This window comes from Sphaeroforma arctica (genome assembly GCF_001186125.1).
Source record: "Sphaeroforma arctica JP610 unplaced genomic scaffold supercont1.386, whole genome shotgun sequence".
NCBI classification, from domain to species: domain Eukaryota; class Ichthyosporea; order Ichthyophonida; genus Sphaeroforma; species Sphaeroforma arctica.
The window spans coordinates 69,020-70,436 of NW_014040172.1; the positions used below are offsets into that span (position 1 = coordinate 69,020).

A 1,417-nucleotide genomic window follows, 5' to 3' on the forward strand; every position below is an offset into this window, starting at 1 on the left:
TATATATATATATATATTATATACGTACTACTACAACTACACTANATATATATATATATATATATATATATATATATATATATATATATATATATATATATATATATATATATATATATATATATATATATATATATATATTCGTTCAAGTATTCATATTCATTCAAGTAGACATATACTGAATGGAAGCGTCATTTGTGGTTGTTGGTTTCCAGGTGCGATTTTGCGGCGCTTAATGTAATATGATACTGTTACAAATTCCTACCTCATCCCAAACGTATTCCTGTGCGCCGTTCTTAGATTTTCCGGCCGACGGAGTGACCACCAGTTTGGACTGATCGATGGTCACCTTGCAAGCCACTTTGCCATATATTACATCTTCATACTCGCTGGGCTGAGACATAATCGCAGAGCCGGGTCTTCGCAGACACAAGTATGTTTTGTTTCAGTGCTGACAGTGTTTATTAGTCTTCTCTTCATTCCCTTGCACGTTGTTGGATTGCCTTGGCAATAGATCATTTTTCAATTCGTACGCAAGCGCAGACACAAACCAGTTCGTTTTTCGTTAAAACGAATTCAAATCAATCGTGTTTTTTTTTTTGCGTTCCGACCTCGGCATTTCAACTGGAGGTATTTCTCCAATTACTCATGGACTCATGGTGGTATGAATTTGCTTCGTGATCGCTTTCATTCATTTTTGCGTTCACGTTTAACGTTTACTTTGTGGCTAAATGTATCGATTTTCAATACAAAATCATACCTTTACTCTAAAAATATATACACATTCATAAAAATACATAATTGTAAATACATAAATAAATATAATAATTTACAGGCTCAAATTGATATTTAGTGATCGTATTTATATCGATACAAGCAGTATGTACTGTGGAAGTACGCTTTGCCACGAGTGTAGCGTATGTATTGATATAAACTCCCATGCACCAGAGGCATCTAATAAATCATCCCGATATTTTCGTTAAGACGGTTGGCGGTGATAAGTATATAGTATTTATACCTGGTTTCGAGTTAAATATGTTTTGTCCGTAAATGTCCATTTCATAATTTTGGTTATAAATTTGACGTTCTTATGAGCTTTATTTTCCGTATATGATTATATAGCAGAAATTGTCGCGATGGACTACAATACGACTCGGCAAGGGTCAAAGCGGGAGCTTTATCATGTCTCGTAGGCTTAAGGTATATTTGCGCACCTCTCCGCCAATATAGATCGGCGTTCAGCTTTATTAGTATCGTGTATTGCAGCTATTACAGTACCACCTACGTCCCAAACAGGCAGTTTTTGTCGGAATGATTATGGAATATGCATATACTGGTGTGTGCATTATGTACGGAAGTTCAAAGTGTATTAGCTGTGGATTGCTGGCTGCAAAGTCAAACATATACCTGATCCGAT

The 1,417-nt window shown here is 35.3% G+C and overlaps 1 protein-coding gene across 1 annotated transcript; it reads right to left on the reverse strand.

Annotated features, from left to right (window-relative positions):
* Positions 1–232: 232 nt before the first annotated feature.
* Positions 233–394, reverse strand: SARC_05812 (hypothetical protein; the record flags this gene model as incomplete). Its single annotated transcript, XM_014300327.1, has 1 exon — positions 233–394. A coding segment is annotated over one exon (162 nt), but the record flags the coding sequence as incomplete, so codon positions are not given.
* Between the last annotated feature and the right edge of the window lie 1,023 nt (positions 395–1,417).